The 23370-nt window shown below is 43.5% G+C and overlaps 1 protein-coding gene across 20 annotated transcripts in view; it reads left to right on the plus strand.

Annotated features, from left to right (window-relative positions):
- The window catches only part of SERGEF (secretion regulating guanine nucleotide exchange factor), a 235620-nt gene that overhangs the window by 37670 nt on the left and 174580 nt on the right, over positions 1-23370 (plus strand). For 16 of the 20 annotated variants that reach the window (XR_013403975.1, XR_013403973.1, XR_013403974.1 and 13 more), the window contains one exon: positions 16076-16242. The exons of the other annotated variants lie outside the window; for them this stretch is intronic. Coding sequence is in view for 10 of the 16 variants with exons in the window: in XM_077963146.1 (XP_077819272.1) it covers positions 16076-16242 (167 nt within the window). In the remaining 6 variants the exon portion in view is untranslated. The remainder of the gene's footprint in view (positions 1-16075; positions 16243-23370) is intronic. 20 annotated transcript variants of the gene reach the window in all.

Here is a 23370-nt window from a genome sequence, read left to right on the forward strand (position 1 = left end):
TGGGAAGCTGTCATGGGCCATATGGAAGGTCATTTAGGAAACCATCATGTTACCTTTCGTCTTGAAGCTTTTCTTAAAGGCCTAAAAATGAGCAGCTCTGGGGCTTCTCCTTATACCTCCCTGAGGAGATGGAGCTGTGTGAGGAAGGAGTCTGTCACATTTATCAAGGGCACATGTATGCCAGGCATTTTACCAGGGCTTTACAAACATTTATTTAATCCATATACAAATTTTGCCAAGTGAGGCTCACTCCCATTTTATCCATGAGGAAACCAAAGAGACGTGAAGAGACATGAGCTTACCCTACCTGGGTACTTAGCCTTGCTTTGCTCAATGTGAAATGCAGGTCAACATCACCTTGTCAAGTTTAGGGGTATTGTGAGGCTCAAATAAGATCATGGAAAGCACTTTGTAAACTGGAAAGTTACTATGTGCATAGGCAGGGAGCCATCAATAGTACTACTCCTTCCCAGTCACACTCCTACATTGAATTTTGCTTGGACCACTCATTCCTGAGCTGATAGAAGCTTCTAGCCATTTGTTTCTCTTCTGTGCACTTTCTCCCTCAGCCAGCCCCAGAGTCAGTGGCTTTATTCACCACTTCTCTCCATTAAGCCCACAAATAAGAGAGCAATGTCCTTTTTTAGAATGTTAACATTTTAAAACGTTACAGTACCAACTAATATCAAGGTAAACTTTCTTTTATTTTTGCCATTTTGGTGATAACAACGTAAATTGTGGAATTTTAATCCTAGAAGGGACCATTTTATCCTTATTTGAAATTTGAGAAAATAGAAGCCCAGCAAGAGATGATTTGTCCCCATGGTCCCATAGCTAACAGGTAGCAGCAGACCCAGCTAGGATTAGAACCCAATGGGTCCCTTGTCTAGAACCCCTCCACTGCCTCACGTCAGCCCTTTTATGAGAGACTTTGGCTTCTTTGTGGAGGAAGAATCGAGTTTAATAAATTTCATTATACCAGCCCCTTTATGTAACAGGGCTGTTTCCGGGTCCTGGCAGATGGTCCATAGTAACAGTGCTTTGCTGATTTGGTTGGAGCTGAGCCTATGAAATGAAAAATCCTCAGTAGCAGATGCCTCTCCTAGGCCCTGGCCATGGAAAAGTCCTCCTCTCCAAGGAAAGTACTGTAGCTTTGGTGGTAACTGTCTCTAGTGGGACTAAGTGTCAGCACCCTGAAAGATAATCTTAAACGGTGTCAAGGTTTTACAAAAGGTCACATTGGTGACTTGGAGGTTCTTGGCAGTTGAGCTGCTAGTAGAGGGTGTTTGTATTCTGGGGCCTGAGGGACAGATGGGAGCAGGGAGCAGAGCAGGAGGGAGATTAGTCAATGTGGGAGGGAAAGGTGGCCATCCCACCCTGGGTCTGCCCTGGCAACCTCTCCTTTTCCATACCATGAGACCATGGACCTCCAGACAAGCCATTTGAATGTAACTGCAGTGTTTGTCACACCGTCTGCCAGCCTTGACAGTGGACTTTAACCCCAAACCTCTCCCAACCCCCTACTTTGAAATTACTGGGACTCTAAGTCTCCTGACTATCTTCCCTTTCCTGGTGAGTCCTTGAACATTATATGTTCTCCTCAGTGGCCTCCATCGGTGATGCTCATTATTGCCACTGCTCGATGCAAGTGCCAAGTCCCCAAACCACCGACAGTGGAGTGGTCATTATCTCCACTGGCATCTTCCTGACCATGTCCACTGCTCAGTTTCACCCTTGTAGAGTTCTCAAATATGGGGGTGGGAGAATGTTTTCCCATCTTTGAGTATAGCTCTATTAGGACCCCAATAGATCTTTTATACTAATCTCTCTTGAAGAGCCTGGAACAGTTTCCCAGGGATGGGGTTAGAGTAAATTTGAGAGGCACTGTCTATAGTCATGTACCAAGATGTTCTCACTGGTTGACCACAAACGAGCATCCTAGGATAGGCTCGTTTCCTTCCCTACTGCTGCCTCTGGGTGAATTGCTCACCCAAAGATTGGGGCCAACCTTTGTCTCCTCTATTGGAGATCTTAATCTGAGCTTCCTGAGTTTCTCTTTGAAAACCAGTGATGCAAATAGTATTTCTAGGGGGTTGTGGGATGTCCTGGGGTTTCAGAGGTGGGGTCCTGGCTTTCTAACATAACAGTTTTGATACATGGCAGTGGATGGGCTTTGCAGAATTAGCTGGCTCCAGTGTATGGCCTGTCCCTGGTCCTGCTCCTGTGGGACCTCAGGGTGGTCTGCAGGGGGAGCTGTGTTCCCATAGCCAAGTGCTGGGATTTTTTTACCAAGGGAACTCAAGCAGCTCCTCTCTGCAGGTTTAGGCATGCTTGGGAACTGCGGCTTTCCCTTGGCTGTGCTGACTCTCCCAAGTCGCATTCCCAGCTTTAGCCTTCAGCTTGGGTACTGTGAGTCATCGTCATCAGTGGAAAACACGGCCTTATCAACAGCTGGGTGCAGCGCTTGGCCTTTTTTCTTTCCTTTTTTTTTTCTTTTGTAACTTCACAGAGATGGAAACTACTGATGATTTTGCAGTGGACAAAAACTGAAGGTGATGTACAGGATTAGGGATGGAAGTTCCAGATAGGGAGAGGAGTATCTGGAGGAGATGGAGAAAGGGATGTTTCTTTCATTACCTAGCCCTTGGGCCTCCCAAAAGCCATCCCTGGGATGGAGGCAGTGAGGAATCATGGTGACCTCACCTGTCTGCTCTTCCCTGCCAAGCAGCTCAGGAAACCCATGATAATTAGGTGAGGCAGGTTGCAATGGAAGCTTGGAGAAGTTGACTGGTACAGGCATACGTTGGAGTTATTGCAGGTTCAGTCCCAGACTGCAGCAATAAAGCAAACATCCAATAAAGGGAGTCACACAATTTTTTTGTTTTTCTAGTGCATATAAAAGTTGTGTTACACTATACTGTATACTATACTTATTAAATGCACAATAGCATTATGTCTATAAAACAGTGTACATACCTTAATTAAAATATATTTTATGGCTAAAAAATGCAATCATCTGAGCCGTCAGTGAGTTGTGATCTTTTTGAATTGTGGCCTTTTAGAGGAAGGTCTTGCCTTGATGTTGATGGCTGCTGACTGATCAGGGCTGTGGTTGCTGAAGATTGGAGTGACTGCGACAGTTACTTAAAATGAGACAATAGTAAAACTTGCCACATTGATTGAACTCTTCCTTTCACAAGATTTCTCTGTAGCATGCAAAGATGTTTGATAGCATTTACTCAGAGTAGAACTTCTTTCAAATTTGGAGTCAGTCTTCTCAAACCCTGCTGCTGCTTTGTCAATTAAGTTTATATAATAGCTTGTCTTTTGTTAGCATTTCAACGGTGTTCACAGCATCTTCACCAGGAGTAGATTCTATCTCAGTAAATCACTTTCTTTGCCATCCATAAGAAGCAACTCCTCAACCCTACAAGTTTGATCTTGAGATTGCAGCAACTCAGTCACATCTTTAGGCTCTATGTATAATTCTAGTTGTATTGCTGTTTCTACCACATCTGCAGTTACTTCTTCTACTGAAGCCTTGAATCCCTCAAACGCATCCATGTGGGTTGGAATCAACTTCTTCCAAACTCCTGTTAATGTTATTTGACCTCTTCCCATGAATCATGAATGTTCTTAATGGCATCTAGAATAATGAATCCTTTCCAGAAGATATGTAATAACTTTGCCCATATCCATCAGAGAAATCACAATCTATGGCAGCGATAGCTTTACAAAATGTATTTCTGAAATAATAAGACTTGAAAGACAAAATGACTCCTTGATCCTTGGACTGCAGAATGGATGTTGTATTCGCAGGCATGAGAACAACATTAATCTCTTTGCACATCTCTATCAGAGCTCTTGAGTGACCAGGGGCTTGGTCAACGAGCAGTAACATTTTCAAAGGACTCCTTTCTGAGCAGTAGGTCTCAACAGTGGGCTTAAAATATTCAGTAAACCATGCTGTAAACAGATGTGCTATCATCCAGGCTTTGTTGTTCCATTTCTGGGGCACAGGCAGAGTACACTGAGCATAATTCTTAAGCACCCTAGGATTTTTGGAATGGCAAATGAGAATTGGCTTCAACTTAAAGTCACCAACTGCATTAGCCCTAGATAGTATCTTCTTCCCATAGAAGGCTGTTTGGTCTGCGTTGAAAAACTGCTGTGTAGTGTAGCCCCATTATCAATTTTCTTAGCTAGATCTTCTGGATAACTTGCTATAGCTTCTCCATCAGCACTTGCTGCTTCACCTTGCACTTTTTTGGAGACAGCTTCTTTTCTTTTTCTTTTCTTTCTTTTTTTTTTTTTTGAGACGGAGTCTCGCTCTGTCACCCAGCCTGGAGTGCAGTGGCGTGATCTCGGCTCACTGCAGACTCCACCTCCTGGGTTCAAGCGATTCTCCTGCCTCAGCCTCTGGAGTAGCTGTGATTACAGGCATGCGCCACCATGCCTGGCTAAGTTTTTGCATTTTTTGTAAAGACAGGGTTTCACCTTGTTAGCCAGGATGGTCTTGATCTCCTGATCTCATGATCCCCCTGCCTCAGCCTCCCAAAGTGTTGGGATTACAGGCATGAGCCACTGCACCCAGCCTATAGCTTCTTTTATTAAACCTCGTGAACCAACCTCTGCTAGCTTCCATCTTTTTTTCCTTAGCTTCCTCACCTCTCTCAGCCTTCCTACAATGGAAGAGAGTTAGGGCCTTGCTCTGGATTAGGCTTTGGCTTAAGAGAATGTTGTGGCTGGTTTCACCCTTTATCCAGACTACTAGAACTTTCTCTGTATCAGCAAAAAGGCCATTTTGCTTTTTTTTTTTTTTTTTTTTTTTTGCCAGATGGAGTCTTGCTCTGTCACCCAGGCTGTAGTGCAGTGGCGCGATCTGGGCTTACTGCAAGCTCCGCCTCCCAGGTTCATACCATTCTCCTGCCTCAGCATCCCGAGTAGCTGGGACTACAGGCGCCCGCCACCACACCAGGCTAATTTTTTGTATTTTTAGTAGAGATGGGATTTCACTGTGTTAGCCAGGATGGTCTCGATCTCCTGACCTCACCCGCCTCAGCCTCCCAAAGTGCTGGGATTACAGGCGTGAGCCACTGCACCCGGCCCATTTTGCTTTCTTATTGCTAGCGTAGCACTTTTAATTTCATTCAAGAACTTTTCCTTTGCATTCACAACTTGCTTAACAGGTGCAAGAGGCCTAGCTTTTTAGCCTATCTTGGCTTTTGACATGCCTCCCTCCCTAAGCTTAATCATTTATAGCTTTTGATTTAAAGTGAGAGATATGTGACTCTTCCTTTCACTTGAATACTTAGAGGCCATAGTAGGGTTATTAATTGGCCTAATTTCAATATTGTTGTGTCTCCGGGAATAGGGAGGCCTGAGGAGAGGGAGATGGAAGAAGGGCTGGTCAGTGGAGCAATCAGAACGTACAACATTTATCGATTAAGTTTGCCATCTTATATGGGCATGGTTCATCATGCCGCAAAATAATTGCAGTAGTAACATCAGTGATCATTGCAGATCATCATAACAGATATTATAATAATAATAATTGTGAAAAATTTGAAATACTGCAAAAATTACCAAAATGTCACAGAACACGTGCTGTTTGAAAAATGGCGTCAATAGACTTGCTTGACTCCGGGTTGCCACAAACCTTCAATTCGTTAAAAAACAAAAACAAAAACAAAAACTGCAGTTATCTGTGAAGTGCAGTAAAGTGAAGTATGCCTGTACTTTTCTAAGAAGCTGTGGACAAGATGTACTAGAAGTCAGGGCGGCCTGGATTCTAGTCTAGTCTTACTTCTAACTCACTATTTGACCTTGGGTAGTTAAGTTACTTTCCTTTTGGGCCTCATTTTACCTAACTAGAAGCAAATGATTGGGTAAGAAGTTCTCTAAGGTTTCTTCTGGCTCAGATGGTTTATGAGGCTGAATTGAATGTAAAGAACTTTGAACCTTATTCCCATAATCCTCTTGAGAATCCAAACCCGATAGCTCTTCCTCCAGATGAGCAGTGTTCTGCTCGCTGTATAAGGAGAATCACATAGACATGGTATTCACCCTTTAAGGACTTACAGCTTGTTGTCGTTCTTTCCTGTCCCCACCAGGCAGCAGAGTCTGCTGGGAAGCAGGAAATTGGGATCCTAGTTCTGGCTCTACCAAAACATACTGTGTCCTTGGGCAGATCATTCACCTCTTTCAGCCTTATTTTCATTTTCTTTAAAATCAAGGGATTAGACTTGCTGCTTGGCTTCAACTACCCTCCCTCACCGCTCCACACACATTCCCCGCCCCCCAGCCTCCTACTAGCTTTTCTGCAGGGTGTGATTCTTAGCTGCAGAAGCCCTGGGGTATAGTTTCCTTTCTTGCCGGGAGGGAGAAAAGCAAGATTATTTTTTAATTACGCAGCTAAGATTAGGCAGCAATCTGCATTTTAAAATGTTATTAATAAGAATCTATAAGTGTGTGAAGAAGCTTTAGAGTTTGAATGTGAAATGTGTTGAGAAACATCTGTAGAGTCACTGGCCTCAATCAGAGATTTTTCTCAGGTTGCCAAGTGGCTTCTAGGTGTAACTAGCAGCGTGATGTGCTACTGGACCCCTAGAGGAACAGGAAAACCAAGGCCCTCAGCCAGCACATCTCAGAGCAGGGACTCATCATGGTCCAGCCTCTCATGATGGTTCTTTGTAAACTGGCTTTAGAGAGTGAGAGTCATAATGTTATTAACACCTGCATTTAGGGTTTACAAAGTGCATTTATGTTTATTGCCTGCCTTTTCATCATAGGCTTGAGAGGCAGCTTAAGCAAGTTTCATTGCCTCTACTTGAGTTGGCTGGACCTTGTAAGTTTAAGGTTCTTCCATTAGGAAATGTGGTATGCTGTAGAGGAGAAGCTCAGAAAGGAAGATAGGAGCTGGACACTGGTCCTGGGCCGCCATCTCCCTCTCCAGCTCTACCTGTCTCCTTTCCCTACTTTATATTTCTCTATAGCAATGAAAGTCATTTGCCATAGGTAATGTTTTGTTGTTGCTGTTGTCTGTCTTTCCTGTCATTAGATTTAAGCTCCATGATGGGAGGGAGTTTTGTCTTTTTTTTTTTTTAATTTGAGACAGGTTCTTGCTCTGTCACTCAGGCTGGAGTGCAGTAGCATGGTCATAGCTCACTGCAACCTTGAATTCCTAGGCTTAAGCAATCTTTCCACCTCAGCATCTGGAATAGCTAGGACTACAGGTGTGTACTACCTGTTCAGCTAGTTTTTTTTTTTTTTAATTGTTTGTAGAGACAGGATCTTGCTATGTTGCCCAGGTTGGTCTCAAACCCAAGTGATCAAACTCAAGGCTCAAGTGATCCTCCCACTTTGACCTACAAAAGTGCTAGGATTAAGTTTTATGTCTTCTGTTCAGTGCAGTAGCCCCTAGCACCTGGGGCAGCACCTGGCATATAGAAAGTGCTCAGTAACTATTTGTTGACTATTGTGAATGCCTGGATCTGTTTCTATCTGTATAGGCTGTGTGACTTGGAAAATTATTTGTTTTCCTCAGTTTCGTTTTCTCTTTGGAGAGTAGGTTTAGATGGTCTCTGATGTCCTTGGTGGTAACAGCAATACCTATTACTTTGTTTTCTGTCAACAAACACTGAACACCTGTTCTGGGTCAGGCCCTGTGTTAGGTGCTGTGGGGAATACTGAGAGAATAAGAAAAGATCATTGTTCATTGGGCAAACTAAGATATGCAGTCAAATAACCCTATGTTTGGAGGGATAGAAAGTTGTTGAAACAGAGGTACAAGCACCATGCCAGTGGCTCCTAAAGGAAGAGATGGCTTATTCTGACCAGCGGATGATAGGGTGCTTTAGGGAGGCAGCAGCGTTTGAGCTAGGCCCTGAAGCAGGAGTAGGATTCCATAAGTGGGACAAGCAGGCTGACCAGCTTTGCAGGCTGACAGGGGTTGCAGGCTGACCAGCATTGTGGGCTGGGGGCAGAGCATGGTCCTAAGGCCCCGGAGGGAGGAAGTTGAATATGCTTTTGACAAAGGAGCAGTCATCCAACATCGAGCGAATGTAGGTGCCTTGAGAGAGGCAAGGGAGCTACTGAACAAACTAGGACTGGGGCTTCCTGCCATGCTCTTGCCTAGCCTGGAAGAAGAAACCAGCCTGACTCCTTGCTTTTCTCTGGGAAACCCTAACCCCATGTTGTAGATAGTTCTGCAGTCAGTCTTGGTGTTCCTCAGGGTGCAGTCTGTCTTCACTTCTATCACTGCTGCCCCCGATTTGGTAGCTAAGAAAGTCAGTGGTGAAAATGGAGCAGCTGTGTGTAATACTTCTATGTTTTAGGAATCTGACCTTTGCCATATAGGCCAAGGATGGATGAAGCTCACTCACTCATCAGCTGGGCTCTCTCTGTGCCTCCAGCCCACGTGTGTGTCCCTGTGACTCTGAACAACCTCAGGAAGTCCTTGCGAATGTTCACTTTTGAAGAGCCAGTGTGACCAAGTGAAAAGTGGAGCTGAGGTCAGACAGACCTGTGCATCCTCTGCAGGACAATGACTGAGGGCACTGACTCTGGTGCCAGGCCGCTGGGTCCCATCCTAGCTTTGCCATTGAGAGCTGCTGGCTCTGAGCCAGAGACATAACCTCTCTCTATGCGTTAATATTTTCATCTGTAATTTGAGGATTATAATGCCTACTTAGGGTATTTCTGTGGATTAAAAGGGATAATCCATATGAAGAGTTTAGCATGAAATAGCCCTCAAAATATTAGCAATTATTATTGTTATTATTGCAGCTGTGCCACTTACTAGCTGTGTGATCTTGGGCAAGTCATTTAACCTCTGTGATCTGTTTCTTAATCTGTAAAATGGGATTCACAGTAATCAGTCGGGGTTGATTAAATTATGTAACTTAATGATAGTGCCAAAAGCAGTTTTATACAGAGTCAGCTCTCAATAAATAAATTCCCCCCAACCCCTCAACTTTTGTTCATTCTCTTTGCAGGCTTTTTCTCCCCTTTTTAGTTAGGCAGCCCGTATTTGGGAATTTTATTTCTGTATTAACTTAAAAAAAATCCAAACCTTTTATTATGTGATATTGTTTATGATACGACTTTGGAAACTTGTGACATTTTACTAAAAAATAAAAAACTATACAGTCAAGTTTTACTTTTTATTTACACTGGGAACTATATGAGTAGTCTTTGATATTAGAGTGCATGCTTTATTTTTGGACCGTGGTGAGACTAAATATTCCAAAGGTGACAATAAAATTAAATTGTATACCAGTCATTTTAACACTGAAGATTTTTAGGCATCATAATTAAAGTGTAGATCAGGGAGGTATCCAAGAGGTCATCTATTCCAGTCCTCTTGTTTTATAGATGGGAAAACTAGGCCCCTAAAGAAGAAGGGACCTGTTCAAGGCCATTCAGCCCAGAAGAGAAGCCAGGATTAGACCTGAATCTTAATTCAAGTTTTATTGAATCTCAAGTTAAAGCTTCCTCTCCTCTCTTCTCTTTTCCAACTCGTCTTGCTTCATCTTTCTTCTCCATTGTTCCCTTTAACTCTCTTCTTTTTCCTACCTTTAATTAATTTGTTTCGTCTGGTACATTATAGACTTCTGATGTGCAAGCCACCATGCTTTAATCTTAAAAATCAAAATTCCGTGATCGAGCTTTCAATGTTCCTTCTCTTCTTTGATTATCATTAGAGACATTGACCCTAACACTTTGGTAGGTGGGAATTGGCTGAGAAGATTTGACAAAGTGGTAGAAATGCTGTGTGGAACCATGTAAATCCTTAATAAGGCTGTGTTGTTCAGTTTGGGAGCATAATAGTAATAATGGCCGTTCACTAGTTAGTGTGTGCCACACGCTTTATGGAAAAGTATCCTTGCAGCAATGCTACAAGGGAGATGCTTTTGTTTTCATTCTGCAGATAAGACTTAGAGTTGTTGAGCAGTTTGCTCAAGATTATGGAGCCAGTGAATGGTAGTGCTCAGTAGTGGTGAGTAAGAGGTAGATAGGTTGATAGGTAGGGAGGTGGTTGGATTCATTTATTCAATTGTTCATTCAAGCAGGAGATATTTATTGAGTGCCTACTTTGTGTTGGGCATTATTCTAGGACTCAAGAATGAGTGAAATAGCCTGTCCCCAGTATCATGGAGCTGACTCTCTGAAAGAGGAGACACACATTAATTAAACAGTCCTAATGAGTGTGCATTTATAAGCTGAGGTAAATGCTCCCAGGATGTGGAACATGGTCCTCTGAGATTGTTGCACAGAGGAACCTGATCTGAGTTGAGTAGTGGGCAGAGTTGAAGATGAGCAGGAGCTGACTAGGCGAATGGGATCAGGGTAGTAGGGATAGCTGGGGACAGAGGGAACCAGTATGGAGGCTCTATTAGTCCGTTCTCACGCTGCTGTGAAGAAATGCCTGACACTGGGTAATTTATAAAGAAAAGAGGTTTAATTGACTCACAGTTCTACATGGCTCGGGAGGCCTCAGGAAACTTACAATCATGACAGAAGGCACCCCTTCACAGGGTGGCAGGAGACAGAATGAGAGCCAGCAGGGGAAATGCCAGACACTTATAAAACCATCAGATCTTGTGAGACTCACTCACTATCATGAGAACAGCATGGGGGAAACTGACCCCATGATTCAATTACCTCCCACCAGTTCCCTCCCACAACATGTGGGGATTATGGAGATTACAGTTCAAGATGAGATTTGGGTGGGGATGCAGCCAAACCATATTAGAGGCCTTGTGGAGGAGCAGCATGGCACATGCTATACGGAGAGGAGTGTGGTGTGACTGCCGCTGTGCTCTGAGCTCTCTCCTTGCCTGTTTCCTGCTCCTTGTACAGGAAGATGATGCTAGGTGATTCTTGGGCAGTTAGTTCTGTGTTTAACGAGTCCCTGGGTATTATCATCAAATGCCTTTTTATGAAGTCTCTGTCCATGTGGCAGAATGAAGGATGAGTGACAGAAGTCAGGTTCTTACCTTCTAAGGACATAGAGTGAATAACCCAGAGAGTAACTGGTACTTATGTTTGTAAACAGGTGAATCATAAATATAACAAACCTATGGGTAGAGAGCTTCCTCCTTTTCATGAGTGTATTCTAGATAGCCTTGTAACATCCTGGAATATTAGAGTTGAGAGGGACTGAAGAGGTCATGTGGTCTTTTCTCTCTTTTACCCATGGATTTTCTTTTTATAACATCTACCTTGGTTTGCTGACTCCATTTTGCTATCTTCAGTGACATTATATTCCCTTTTTGGACAGATGCTGTCAAGAAAATACGGATGATCCTCTAATCTATCTTTCTATCACCTATAGGACTCCCTTCTCTAGAACAGGGTAGAAATTTCTCTTCCCTGAAGAGCTCAGACATCCCTGGAGCTACTTCTCCTTGTACCTATAGCTATGGCTGCAGCACCTGCAGCCCTTGATGGATGGTAAAGGAAGTTGGCCTCTTGAATATTCATCATCCACCCACCCTACCTGCAGAGTATCCCCTGCTCTCTGTGGTTTGCATCTAGTAGTCTTTCTCCTTACTCTCTCCCCTTTTATTTATATTTGACTATTTGATAACATGTTTGCAAAACACCCCAGGAGAGTTAAATAATTTGGTAATTAAATAACATTCTATGATTCCCATTAGCGGGACCCTTGATGTAGCATCTCTATACCTTCATCACCTTCCTACTCACCTTGAAATCGTGAAATCTCAGAATGGTGTTTATTTCCTCTCCTTTCCTTTCAAAATCACATCTAATGGGGTGCCGAGCCCTGTAAATTCTTTCTTTTTTGTTTTCCTATGACTTCAATTCTAGTTTAGGCCTGGATGCATCCTAGGCTTCTGTTATTGTTGTTGTTTCTTTCTTTTCTTACCTTATCACTTACTACCTCTGTGACTTTGGGTAAGTACCTTGTTCCCTGTGAGTAACATGGGGATGGTAAAAGTGCCTAACTCACAGGCTTGTTGCAAGAATAAGCAGGATACTGTACATAGAATGGGCATACTTTAATAAATAAATTAATGTACATATGTTGGTGATGTGTTAAAAAATATTTTGCTGATAGACATCTGGTGCAGTGGCACACGCCTATAATCCCAGCATTTTGGGAGGCCAAGGCAGGCAGATCACTTGAGGTCAGGAGTTCAAGTCCAGCCTGGCCAACGTGGCGAAACCCTGTCTGTACTACAAATACAAAAATTGGCCAGATGTGGTGGTGCATGACTGTAATCCCAGCTACTAAGGAGGCTGAGGCGGGAGAATTGCTTGAACCCAGGAGGTGGAGGTTACAGTGGGCCAAGATCATGCCACTGTACTCTAGCCTGGATGATGTAGCAAGACTCTGTCTCAAAAAAAAAATTTTTTTTTTCTTTTACTAATAGTAAGCAACCAAGTTTAGGGACCCTTGGTCTGGAGGGTGAGATCCAGACCCAGCCATGGCAATTCCCTGTGGCTGGCCCCAGCCTGGCAGTCTTGACTCCCCTCCCAGTCTCCTTCCCTAGTGACCCTCATTCACTCTCCTGCCTTTTGATTTTTTTTGAGACAGTCTCCCCCGTTGCCCAGGCTGGAGTGCAATGCTGCCATCTTGGCTCACTGCAACCTCTGCCTCCCAGGTTCAAGTGATTCTGCCACCTCACCTTCCCCAGTAGCTGGGACTACAGTCGTGCACCACCACATACAGCTAATTTTTGTATTTTTAGTAGAGATGGGGTTTTACCATGTTGGCCAAGCTGATCTCAAACTCTTGACCTCAGGTGATCCTCCCGCCTTGGCCTCCCAAAGTGCTAGGATTACGGGTGTGAGCCACTGCGCCTGGCCACCTTTTGATTTTCATATCATTGCTCATCTCACACTGTTCCTCAATATCCTCCCTCGGTCTCCCATTTTCTTTTCTTATCCAGAAGTTCACCTTAAATGCCTCTTGTTCCCTCAAGCCTGCCAGGACAATTCCAGTTCCAGACCCCTTAAGTGTTCTTTCTCCATACTTCTCATTTGGCCTCTGTCGTTTTCTGTGGTGCGTTGATATTTTTTGCAGGGTATACTTCTTGGCTCTGTAGTTATTCTGTGCTAATTCTTACATGGACCTGCCTTATAAATTGTGTGTCACTTGCTGACTTTGTTTTGAGCTATTTTGTCATCTCTCTAATTTATCATTTACCTGGAGACACATACCTATACTTTTTGGATGACATTAGTGTATCTATTTTTTTATCATAGTAATATATAATCCTTTAAGGAAAAGATTCATTTGTTAAATTTGTGATCGAGTCTCCCTGGATTTGACAGCATGCATCAGCTTGATGCAGACATTCATCTACAATGTATTAATGAGCATTTTTTATATGTGGATTTATTTTACTCCAGATGACATAAAATCATCATCCATGTGTTTAATGCCTTTATTTCAGCACTTACAGTCCTGATTTCTGCATGGGCTCCTGGGAAGAAGATTATTCTAGTGAGGAAAGCTGGATGGTACACAGAGCATATCCATTTAATCTGGGTTTTCCTCTTCCTCAAACATTGTAAAAATGGCTGTTTCATCAGCCAAATTTTGTCAGTCTGTGACAGCAGCTGTGCAATCATTGGAGATACCATTGGCCCTGGAGTCAGAAGACACACGTTTAAATCTTGATTCAACTACTTGGTTGTTGTTTGAACCCAACCAAATCATTTAACTCTCATCATTTAACCTCATCTGTAAAATAAGCTTAATACTCTGTATGCCACAGCATTATTGTGAGGATTGAGACAATGTCAATGAATGTACTGGGTACCTGGGAAGAGGTCAATAAATGTCTGTTTAAAAGAAAAGGAAAAATAAAAGGGTCTCTTCTATCCTGGGTGAGGCTTCTGATGCAGAGTTTATTTTGAGGAGAGACAAGTTCAGAGTGCATTAAATTTAGGCTTGAGACTGAAGACTGAACATTAAGTCAGCCTGGTTTCTGGACTTGTCTTAACCAGAATGTCTATGGCCTCCCCAGAGAGTATGAGGATTAATTAGTTAATCTTTGTAAAGTGCTTTGAAGGTGAAAAGTGCTATGTAAGTGGAATGGCTGAATTGCTATCGGGGATATAATAATGGTGGCACCATATTCTACCAGTCTTGACTGTCTTTGACATCAATAATTAATAACAGGAAAGCTCTAAGATGTTTTACTTCATGTGAAAGAAAGGATTCAATGTGTGATTTCTGATAAAATTATTTCTGTAGTCTTAGAGACAACAACTTCCTAGTTTTTCCCAGCAGAGGAATGCTATAGTCATTTAAGCAGCAACAGTCTCATCCCCTGGCTTCTTGGGAATCTCCTGCTTAGCAATCTGGTTAGAAATCCTAGCCAGCTCCGGTAGAGGGACAATTTGCCAGTTTTGGATGCCTTATGGGTCCTGGGCACATGGGTTTTTAAGAGTAATCTTGCAGAAGTGAAGGAAGAGTGTTGAGTGATTATGCAGTGACTAGGGCTTAATAACCAATGCAGAGTGATACCATGGGCTAGTAGAAAGAGATGTGGCTTAGCTGTGTGACCCTGGGCAGGTCACTTATCTGAACCTTAATTTTTTCACCTGTCAAGTGACAGCATAGTAGTTGATGAGTACAGTGATAAAGGTGGCTCACGGGAGGGTGACTTTCACCCTTGCTGGGGAGAGCTGGGGATTCAAGAAAGGTTTCATAGAACTAGTGGTACATGAGCTGGACTCCAAAGGTGCAGCCATAGTTTACCAGTTAAGGAGAGGGCATTCTTAGCAAAAGGAACAGCACACAAAGAGCCATGAAGTAGTACGTGTGAATGGACCTACTCCCAGCTCTCATAATATACAAGGTATCCCATATACCCTGTGAGCTACACAGACTTTGTTTCCTCTTTGAGGAAGCCCAAAAGTCAGATTCCTGTAAACTGTTGGTATCTACCTTAGTGTCTGCTAGCAGGCTGATGCTGAGAACTGGTTCCCTGCAGAACCTTGTATCACTGCAATATTCTGACATTTCCCCATGAATCTATGGTTGTTTTTTAGCTGACACTATAAACCATATGTTGAATGTGGGGCCAGATGAAGCTTTGATACCAAACACAAAGTATGCAGTAGTAGATTTGTCTAGAATTTAATATGCATTGCTCTGTGTTTTGTCTCTAAAGCAAAGTTTTTCTTTGTTAAAATAAACATGTATAAAGAATTTATACAACGCACATGGTTATGCATATTTATTGCAGAGAATCTGTTAATAATCTATGCCTCATCAGATTTTGCATTTGTGTTGAAATAATAAATGTGGCACTTGGTACAACTGAATGAATTTGGTGAATTTTCTCTTATCTGGGAGAAGAAAGTCCATTTCTCCTTTTGCAAATCTCGTTTTCTTTTGTCATTTTTAGCACTGGCCCGCTTCCCATGTGGTGCATCTGGGGGACTAAATGCTTTTCTGGCTCCAAATGGTTTTGCCATTTTTTTTTTCTTCTCTCACTCCCTTCCCTCTAGCACACATAAACACTTACCTTAGGATTGTTAGAATTGATTCTTTGGTAAGAGCATAGATTCCGAAAGGTCCCCTTATGTTATAAGGAGGGGAAAGCAAATGAAACTGGCCATTCGTTGAGCTAGGCCCTAAGAGATTGTGGAGTGGAGAACTTCAAGGTAGCTAAATGGGCCCTGGGTTGGGTGGGGAAGAGGAGAGCCTGAGAGCAGGCATCTGGGCAAAGCACAAGGAGTGTGTGGGGAAGGGAGGGAATGGAAGGCCATAAAGCATGATTGAAGTTATATCCATAGTCATATCCATATCGATATAACATGCAAGAGCAGAAACTTTAGAATGAATCTGCTTGAATCCAGCTCTGGTACTTACAGCTTGTTTGATCTTGGGCAAGTCATTTAACCTCTCTGAACCTTCATTTCCACATCTGTAAAAATATGAGTGCGTGTGCCTTCTTTACAGGAAGATAGGAAGGCTCCTGGTAGTTGGTACTAAAATCAGTGTCACACTTTCTCTTGTAATTCATTGCCTACCCATGGGAGCACAGCTGTGGAATGTAGTCTTAATTCAAATAATGTTTGTTTTTAGAAACTGGCAAGGTGTTTACCTGGGGCCGAGCAGACTATGGTCAACTAGGGAGGAAGTTGGAGACTTACGAAGGCTGGAAACTAGAAAAGCAAGATTCATTCCTCCCCTGTTCAAGACTACTGAACAACATGCCTTCATCTCTGCATTGCTTAACTGGAGCAACTGAGGTAGGAAGTGACTTCACACAGATGTAATGTGTCCCTTTTTCTTGTCTTTCAGTGAAGCATTTACTGAGGGCCTACTGTGGGCCAGGCATTATGGATAGGTTCCATGTAGGAATCTGAAGAGATCCTTGCTCCAAGGAGCTCGTGCTTTAATGTGGTCAAAAGTCAGTTACCCAGATAACTGTACTGCAAGGCAGACTTTGTGTAGTTCCTTGGAGGTTCAAAGTACTTTGGATCTACTATGAAGAGCAAGAAATGAATTCAGGGTACAGGGATTGGCCTAGGCTTTGAAAATGACAAGGCTGGCCAGGCACAGTGGCTCACACCTGTAATCCCAGCACTTTGAGAGGCCAAGGCGGGTGAACTGCCTAATGTCAGGAATTCGAGACTAGGCTGGCTAACATGGTAAAACCCCATCTCTACTAAAAATACAAAAATTAGCTGGGCATGGTGGCACACGCCTGTAGTCCCAGCTACTTGGGAGGCTGAGGCAGGAGAGTTGCTTGAACCTGGGAGGCGGAGGTTGCAGTGAGCTGAGATCGCGCCATTGCACTCCAGCCTGGGTGACAGAGCAAGACTCTGTCTCAAAAAAAAAAACCAAAAAAAACCAAGAAAAACCCAGGACAATGACAAGGCTTTGATGCTTTCATCTGTGCTTTAGAGGATGGGTCAGACTTGGGCAAGCAGTTGTAAGACAGAAATTTTAAGTGTGCACAACAGCTTGAACAGAGTCATGGGGGTAGGAAAGGGAGGAAACTATTTTGGGGACCACTTGGTGGTTCAGTTTGGCGGGAGCATTGGGTATCTGGAGGGACAATTATGAGGTAATATCAGAAAGATGGGCTGGAACCTGATCAAGGGGCCGTTTAATACTGAGCTAAATATTTTATACTTGTGTTTATTTTTCCCAGTCCAGAAAGTACTGCAGTTCAGTTGCTTATTCAAACCCCTTTGATTTTCTGAAGTGGTTTGAATTTCTACATTTAAGGCAGGAATCTTAATTTCTCCAGGGTGTGTGTTTCTGTTACTAAATTTTACTTTACTGTTACCCTTAAAAAAAAGAAAAGGCTAGATTTTTTAGAGGAATGAGGATGGCCACACAGGAAATGTGCCTCTGAACCCAAGTTGGCTTAATGAAGGAATTCAGTCTTCATTCAGAGTCTGTCAAAAAAATTAATAAGCTAGTGAGACTTCTGTAATTAGCATCAGACTAATGACAACCCTCTTCATACCTAGAGGGCTTCCCTTCCCCAGGGCCCTGCCTGGCCTCCTCCTTCCGGGTATGTAGGACGCTTCTCAGTTTCTGCTTTCACATCCCAGCCCTGGTCTTCCTGGGCCTTTTCTTAGTGCTGGGTTAAATGTGTCTGTCTTTTTTTCTCTCTCTTTCTCCTGGGTTGAAAAGGTACTAAACAATACCACAAAGACAATTTTACATGTAATAATAATGAAACCACTTAGTATTATGGAAGATTTCCATGATCTTACCACCCTAAAACAGCTACATTCCTTTTTGTGTATACACGTGTCCATACTTCTCTACAAGTTGTACCAATAGCATTTATGATGTTTTGTTTTCAATCTTTTTTTTTTTTTTTTTTTTTTTTTTGAGACGGAGTCTCACGCTGTTGCCCAGGCTGGAGTGCAGTGGCGCGATCTCGGCTCACTGCAAGCTCCGCCTCCCGGGTTCCCGCCATTCTCCTGCCTCAGCCTCCTGAGTAGCTGGGACTACAGGCGCCCGCCACCGCGCCCGGCTAATTTTTTGTATTTTTAGTAGAGACGGGGTTTCACTGTGGTCTCGATCTCCTGACCTTGTGATCCGCCCGCCTCGGCCTCCCAAAGTGCTGGGATTACAGGCTTGAGCCACCGCGCCCGGCTGTTTTCAATCTTTATTTTATCACAGATGCTTTGCTTTTTTCCCTCTTGGTCTTTAAAATGAACATTTAAAATGGCTATACAGTAAACATTACATGATTAGAAGGTTCTGGGATTTCTCAAACCATTCTTTAGATATTGGACATTTAGATCATCCTTTTTTTTTTTCACCACTAGTGAATCTCTGTTGAACTGTTTCCTTAAGATATGATCTTAGGGATGCAATGACAAGGGCAAAGGTCAGGAGCATCTTTATGACTTTTGATATATTTCTCCAGATTGTGTTTGGCAGAAGTTGGCTCTACCAGTAGTAAATAAGGCAATGCAGTATTTAAACTAGTATTGTCTCCTTAGTGAGTTAAGGTGCTGAGAGCCTGTTAAATAGTGCTTTAGACTCTAGTTTTTCTTTGTCTTTCCCAGATCATTTAAGACTTTGTGGTCAGGTTGCACAGTAGTGGAGGAATAGAGGATTCTTAGATTTTTCCGAGTCTCTAGTTCTATTGGAAAGATGAGTATACCCTGTGTCATAATACCTAAGGTATTGGTATTGGTAAGGATAACTTGCAAAGTTCATGACTTAGTAGGCACTCAGAAACTGTTGAGTCCATTCTCTTCTTACCCTTTGAAGTTTTTTAATGCCTTGTGGTAGCCACAGTATGCAGCACTGTGATAGACATGGCCAGTGCAAAATTTAGGATAAGAGCCTGACATTGATACAAATTTTATGTAGCTTATCAGGAGTAGGCTTGAGCTCTGAGCCCCCTAGCAGCTTCATTTTAGAGCTCCTTCTTTCCTAGCTCCAGTCTCTGGGGTGCTGGAGTGTAGACTCTTCGGTCTCACTTCAGGTTCAGACTCCAGGCTCTTACTCTCTGGTAAATTGGGTCTAGGAATTATCTCCAGCTGTGGATATCCAGGTCTGGCCTGCTAGGCATATATTTGCTCGAGGCCAAGAGAGAGCCAGTCCAGGAGGCAGCCATATGCTACTAGGAGTGGGTTCACCTGGATATCCAGGTCTCGCCTGCTAGGCATATATTTGCTCAAGGCCAAGAGAGAGCCAGTCCAGGAGGCAGGTATATGCTACTAGGAGTGGGTTCACCTTGGAGAAGACAAGAGCCACACTAAACTAGGTGCTACCCTGGTCATGGGCTTGGCCAGAGAGGTGCAGAGACACCTGGAGGCACAGGAACAGTGTTGGACTAGGCTGATGTTTCCTGACCCTTGAGGACCTGCGTGTGGCACATAGCTGACCAATTGCCTTTAATTCTTCTTAATTGCCTTTAATGTCCAAGGGATAAGCAAGAGGAGGAGTGAATTGTCTGGTGTCTCAGATAGGATGTCTGCACAGAAGGGTCCAGAAGGACAGCCAAACAGGAGAGGAAAACACAGGTAGACAGCTAGACTGTGGTATAACCATCCCTTCCTGGGAACCAAAGAAAGCAAAGAAACACAAAGTTAGTTAGTGCTTATTATAGGCCAATATGCTAAATGCTTTGCAGATATTATTTTGTCTTCATGATAAACCTATGTGCAGGTGTCACAATTGCTGCATTATGAATAAGGAGACTAAGGCTAGGAATGGGTAAACTCAGCTGGCCCCTACTGATCACACAATAGGTAAACAGTGAGCCTGGGTCTTTAACTTGACGTGCTTGAAGAAGGTCACATACTCTACAGATAAACTAAAATTGAGGTCCTTTTTTCTATGTGCCCTTTCCTGGGTGGATCCCTTTGCTGGGTGCTTGAAGTCTGGGAATAAGGGTCTGTAAATTCCCTAAGTGTCTCAATTCTTTTCTTCTGAGCCATGTCTCCTCTCTAGCTGGAGAAACACTTTATTTGAGATTTTAGACCTTGCAGGCCTTCCTTTAATGTTCTCACAGTGGTAAAAACTTCTGTTTCATTCGCTGTCAGTTTTACCTTAGATATTGGGCCTCTCTAGGCACTCCTGGAAAATTCCAGAGTGGGTAGTACAGTGATCTGGATTAATCCCACCATGCACATGACAGGGCAGTATGTGTGTGAACAGGTTTGTTTGCTCCTTGACTGCAGATGTATACCCCAGCAGCTCTCTGCTTTCCAAGCCAGTTTCATAGCTAAGGTCTCTAATCCCTAGCTGCTAACTCAACTTTGGCACTCCTGAGAATGTTAACTAACCTATAAGTTCCCAGGCTTCTTCAGTACCACTTCAGCCTTGCTCAATTCTTTGCCCTGGCTCTATTCTCTGCCCTTGTTTCTTGTCCCCAAGCCCTCCTATTCCAGTTTAGGTTGCAGGACTTGGTATGATGCCGCCGTTCCTTATTCTCTGGACCTCAATAGAATGCTCCTGCTCCCTGTTCAATTCTTTGTGTTTCCAAGATGAAATCCCTGTCTGGTCTTCCCAGAACTTGCAGTTCAGCTTTGACTGTCATCCCTGTGCCTGTGCCCTTATTGCCTAGGACTGACCTCAGTGACACTACCTTCTTGGATTTCTTGCCCGCCGTCCCCGCCACTGACTGTTTGTGTGCTGTCCCACCTTTTATGCTCTCCTGGATCTCTCTGACATTTACCTCCTTCTTGACTTTTGAGTTCTTGCGCATTCCATAAACATTGGTTGACACCTGTCATGCACCAGTGTTGGCCATACAGTGGAAGTGGGTGGGGAGGTGGATACAAGGATGAAAAATACACAGTCTTTGCCCTCAAAGAACTTCCAGGTACATAAGTTAATATCTACTGTAATTGAGTGAAAAGTGCTATTAGAGGTATGTACAAAAGGCCAAAGGAGCAGTAAAGATGGAATTGTTAATTCTGAAGACACTAACAAAAAAGAAATGTTATTTGAATTGGGTTCTTAAAAATGCATAGGAGTTCAGCAAAGGTAGAAGGATATCAGGCTGAGGGACAACATAAACTGAAATTGAGTCTAGATCGCTTTTAACTTCTGATGCAATCAGGATGCCTACCCATTCTAGTGGCTGAACCTAGTTTTGCAGTCTGGCTGCCTGTCTAGCCTGTCCCATCACTGTCTGAAGGAAAATGACCGTCACATACATTGTCTCATTCGATCCCAGCATGATGCTGTGAAATAGGCCAGAATAGGCATGGTTATTCCCATTTTGTTGTTCAGGAAACTGAGGCCAGAGAGGCTAGCTAGGAATTAGGAGAGGATCCAAGGCAAACAGCCTGATTCCCAGTGTTTCTAAGGACTTTCTCTGGGCTCAGTCTGCAGCCACAGTCCTGAGTCATGTTCCTGGTTTAAATTCTGCCTACGTTTGGTTGAGGAGCACCAAATCCCAGCCAGGGAACTCAGAATACACGTGCATGTGTGTGCGCATACAGTGCCATTGGAGCAGGAGCAGGAAATGTGGAAATAAACAAAAGTTAAACCAAGAGATTGGGTAATTGTCAAGCCCAAATGCCATCAGCTCTCATTTGCAGCGGGACTAAAACTGCTAGAGGATCAACCTGTGCACAGGGTCTAAGTGCAATCTGTCGGAATGAGTGGGAAAGAAGCTATTTTTAGTTTGCAGAGTCACTCACTCAGCTGTGTTAACTGAGGTTTGAGCCAGGCCCCTACACTTTCCACAGTGTTATTTCTAAAGGAGAAATACCACTTGAATGCTTGTGTAAAACCCATTAATGAACCTGGAAGTTTCCAGGGCATCTTTGTCCTACAGCTGCCTCGGAAGACTGCCTTTCCTGAATGACCTTCCTCCTTTCCTATATTTAATGCATTTCTAATTTTAAGTTTGTGTCAAGACTGTGGGACTTTGGTGCCCTAAATAACACAGAAATCTACCACTAGCAATCAGCTGAGTCCGGAGGGCTCTGACAGAATTGAACACAACCTGAAAAAGCATTCCCAAGTGGCTCTCTGGTAAGTAACCCACAGCATCATTGCTGTTCCTAGAGAAGCATAAGGTCTCTGAGACCATAGGCCCAGGCAGCCCAAACCTTTCAGTTGTAGCAGGGTCCAGTGTTTTAAAGGCCTCTGGAAATGGGATAGCAGTGCTTAAAATGGGTAGTACTGTTCACCCAAAGATGGTTTCATTGGAGATTTAAAAATCTAGCACATCTGTGCTATAGCTGCTGACATAGCAGGGGAAGAAATAACACAAAACAAACCTCAAAGTGGTGGACCGGATTTGTCCCTGTGAACACTCAGAAGGGAGGAAGAGCTGTCATATTTGAGAGAGATGGTGAAACAAGCACTTACTACTACCCACTGTTTTCTTATTTATATTTATCATCTCTCTTTTCTCACTAAAATAGAAAATCCAAGAGAGCGAGGGCCTTGTCTGTCTTGTTCAAAGATGTGATCCCCGTGTCTAGAATAGTACCTGGCACCTTGTGGGTACTTAATGAATGTTTACTGGCTAAGTGAAAAATGAATGAAAGCAATGGTTTTGGAGGTATGTGCCTGTTTTCACTTCTTCTTCGCTTCTTCCCCATAGTCTGTGCTTCTCAATCCCAGGCCAGTTCAGGAATAGGCATTTCCATGTTTTCAGGCATTTGGTCATCAGATGCCCTGCAGACCCAGCACAGATAGGCTGTGAGCCTGTATTGTGCTCAGAACAGCCCTGAAGTTTCTTGCAAAGGCTACTGATGATGAGGCTCATAGTCCTTTAGCACTTCACAGTTTACCAAGTACTTTCGCGCCTGTTCACCTTCAGATTTTCTTCTTTAATCCAACAGATGCTTAGGTATGCCTGTCTGTCTGAACACAGCATTAGGGTAGTGGAAGCAGAGAAGAGTGGAACAGTTTCTGTCTTAGGAGCTTGTGAGTTAGTAGCGGGGCTAAGTTTACTGTAGGACAAACAGAATGTGACAAAGGCTTTAAGAGAATCTGGCAATGAAAATATGTTGATCCTGTCCCTTCCTGTGTCTTGGTGACCTTCTCTTTCTTGCATTTTCAGTCCCTGTGGTTTTGTTGGGTTCTGCTGGGTGGGGGTAGGGGCTGGAGTGGGAAGTTGTGACTGGAAAGCCTTCCCGAATTGGAAGCCTTGATGTTGAATTAGTGCTCAAGGGAGCAAAAGTAAAGTAACAGGGGAATCTTGGCAAGAATTTGAAGAGGAAAGCAGAGGAAGAGCAGCCAGATAGAGACTGAGTATTGACAGGAGAGGGAGAAGGGAAGCCAGGTCCTGCCAAGTCACAGAAGCCAAGGAAATGCCAACAGGGAGGTCACGGAGGTTGGGGATGGAGTAAAGACCACTGAATTTGGTGACCGGGAGGCTGTGGCACTTGAGAGAGCAGCTTCAGTTGGAAGGTAGAAGCTAAAGCAGG

This window comes from Macaca mulatta, chromosome 14 (assembly GCF_049350105.2).
Source record: "Macaca mulatta isolate MMU2019108-1 chromosome 14, T2T-MMU8v2.0, whole genome shotgun sequence".
In the NCBI taxonomy this organism is placed as follows: Eukaryota; Metazoa; Chordata; class Mammalia; order Primates; family Cercopithecidae; genus Macaca; species Macaca mulatta.